Raw genomic sequence first — 1,077 nt, 5'->3', positions numbered from 1 at the left:
ACCTTTGAGCTTGGCTGGCTGCTGGATGGTGAGGGCCACATTTGTGCAGCCGCAGGAGCGCCGGCTTGTAATGTGTGCTCCATGATGCAACCGACCATCACAGCGCGCCATCCAAGCCGTGAAGCACATGGGGCGCCAGTATCACACGAGGGCCAGACGCGGGCCAAACGAGCACAGTTGATGGTACCATCGGCGCCCATTCAGTCAGACGACTTTAACACGGCTCTGCTATGGATGTGCACCTACTGCTGGGCCTGCAGCTGCAGCAGAGACCGCTTGGTTGCTCACCACCAGCCTTCTTGCTGCCCGGTCATGAAAGGGCGCTGTTTTCGATGCCACTGCCGCGGCTATGGTAGTGGCACTTGCCAAGTGAACTTGGGGGCTGGTGTTTGCTACCGGTGTTGGAGGCCGCAGAAGATTGGAGGTGAGCGAGTGGTGGAGTGCACGGGGCGGGCCTGTGCCCAGCGCAACCGCGAGGCCATCCGAGCCTTGGTCGCGTCTGTGTCACGCAGTCAAACTTTGCGCGGCATCATGCAGCGCATGGAGTGCCCTGGCAGTTAGAGGGCGGGACTTTGACCCGTCGGAGATGCAGGCGCTTGTGGGCTGGCTGTACGGAGCAGAGGGGCGCGTTGGCCACCCGCGCGTGCTGAAGCTTGTGATTGAGGCGAAACGGCAGTTTGCAATGTTGAAGTGAGTGTTTGTTTGTTCTTGAAGCGGGGGTGTAATTGAGACGTTTGACAGCTTGTGGGCTGTTTGCGTTGGACGACATACGCTGATCAAGCATGGATGTGAAGCGACGATGAAAAAGGAAATCAGTTGCGTTGAAAGGGAAAAGAAATTACGTTGGCAGGGAAACATCGAAGGAAGAGATCTGGATGAGTAATGATAAAAATAGTAAAAATGTGGAATGAAGAAAAAGAATTGGTTGGTGGTAGGTGAGGAAAGATAAGTTGGAAGGTGGAAGTAAAAAAAATGTTGAATAAAGAGGAAATGAGTAGAGAAAAGAGGTGGAATATGAGGATGGTGTGAAGAAGGTTTTTGAAAAGGGAAAAAGAAAATAAGATAAAATGAAAGAAA

At 52.8% G+C, this 1,077-nt stretch overlaps 1 protein-coding gene across 1 annotated transcript in view; it reads left to right on the top strand.

The window, feature by feature from the left end:
* The window catches only part of MONBRDRAFT_12477 (uncharacterized protein), a gene marked incomplete at both ends in the record, with an annotated part of 1,803 nt that extends 1,242 nt beyond the window's left edge, over window positions 1-561 (top strand). The window contains one exon of the mRNA XM_001750366.1: window positions 261-561. Coding sequence (XP_001750418.1) covers window positions 261-561 — 301 coding nt within the window. The remainder of the gene's footprint in view (window positions 1-260) is intronic.
* Window positions 562-1,077: the final 516 nt, after the last annotated feature.

The sequence above is a fragment of the Monosiga brevicollis genome, genomic scaffold (assembly GCF_000002865.3).
Source record: "Monosiga brevicollis MX1 MONBRscaffold_40 genomic scaffold, whole genome shotgun sequence".
Taxonomy (NCBI): Eukaryota; class Choanoflagellata; order Craspedida; family Salpingoecidae; genus Monosiga; species Monosiga brevicollis.
Note: the sequence above shows the minus strand (reverse complement) of the source record. Positions and strands in the feature narration are given on the sequence as shown.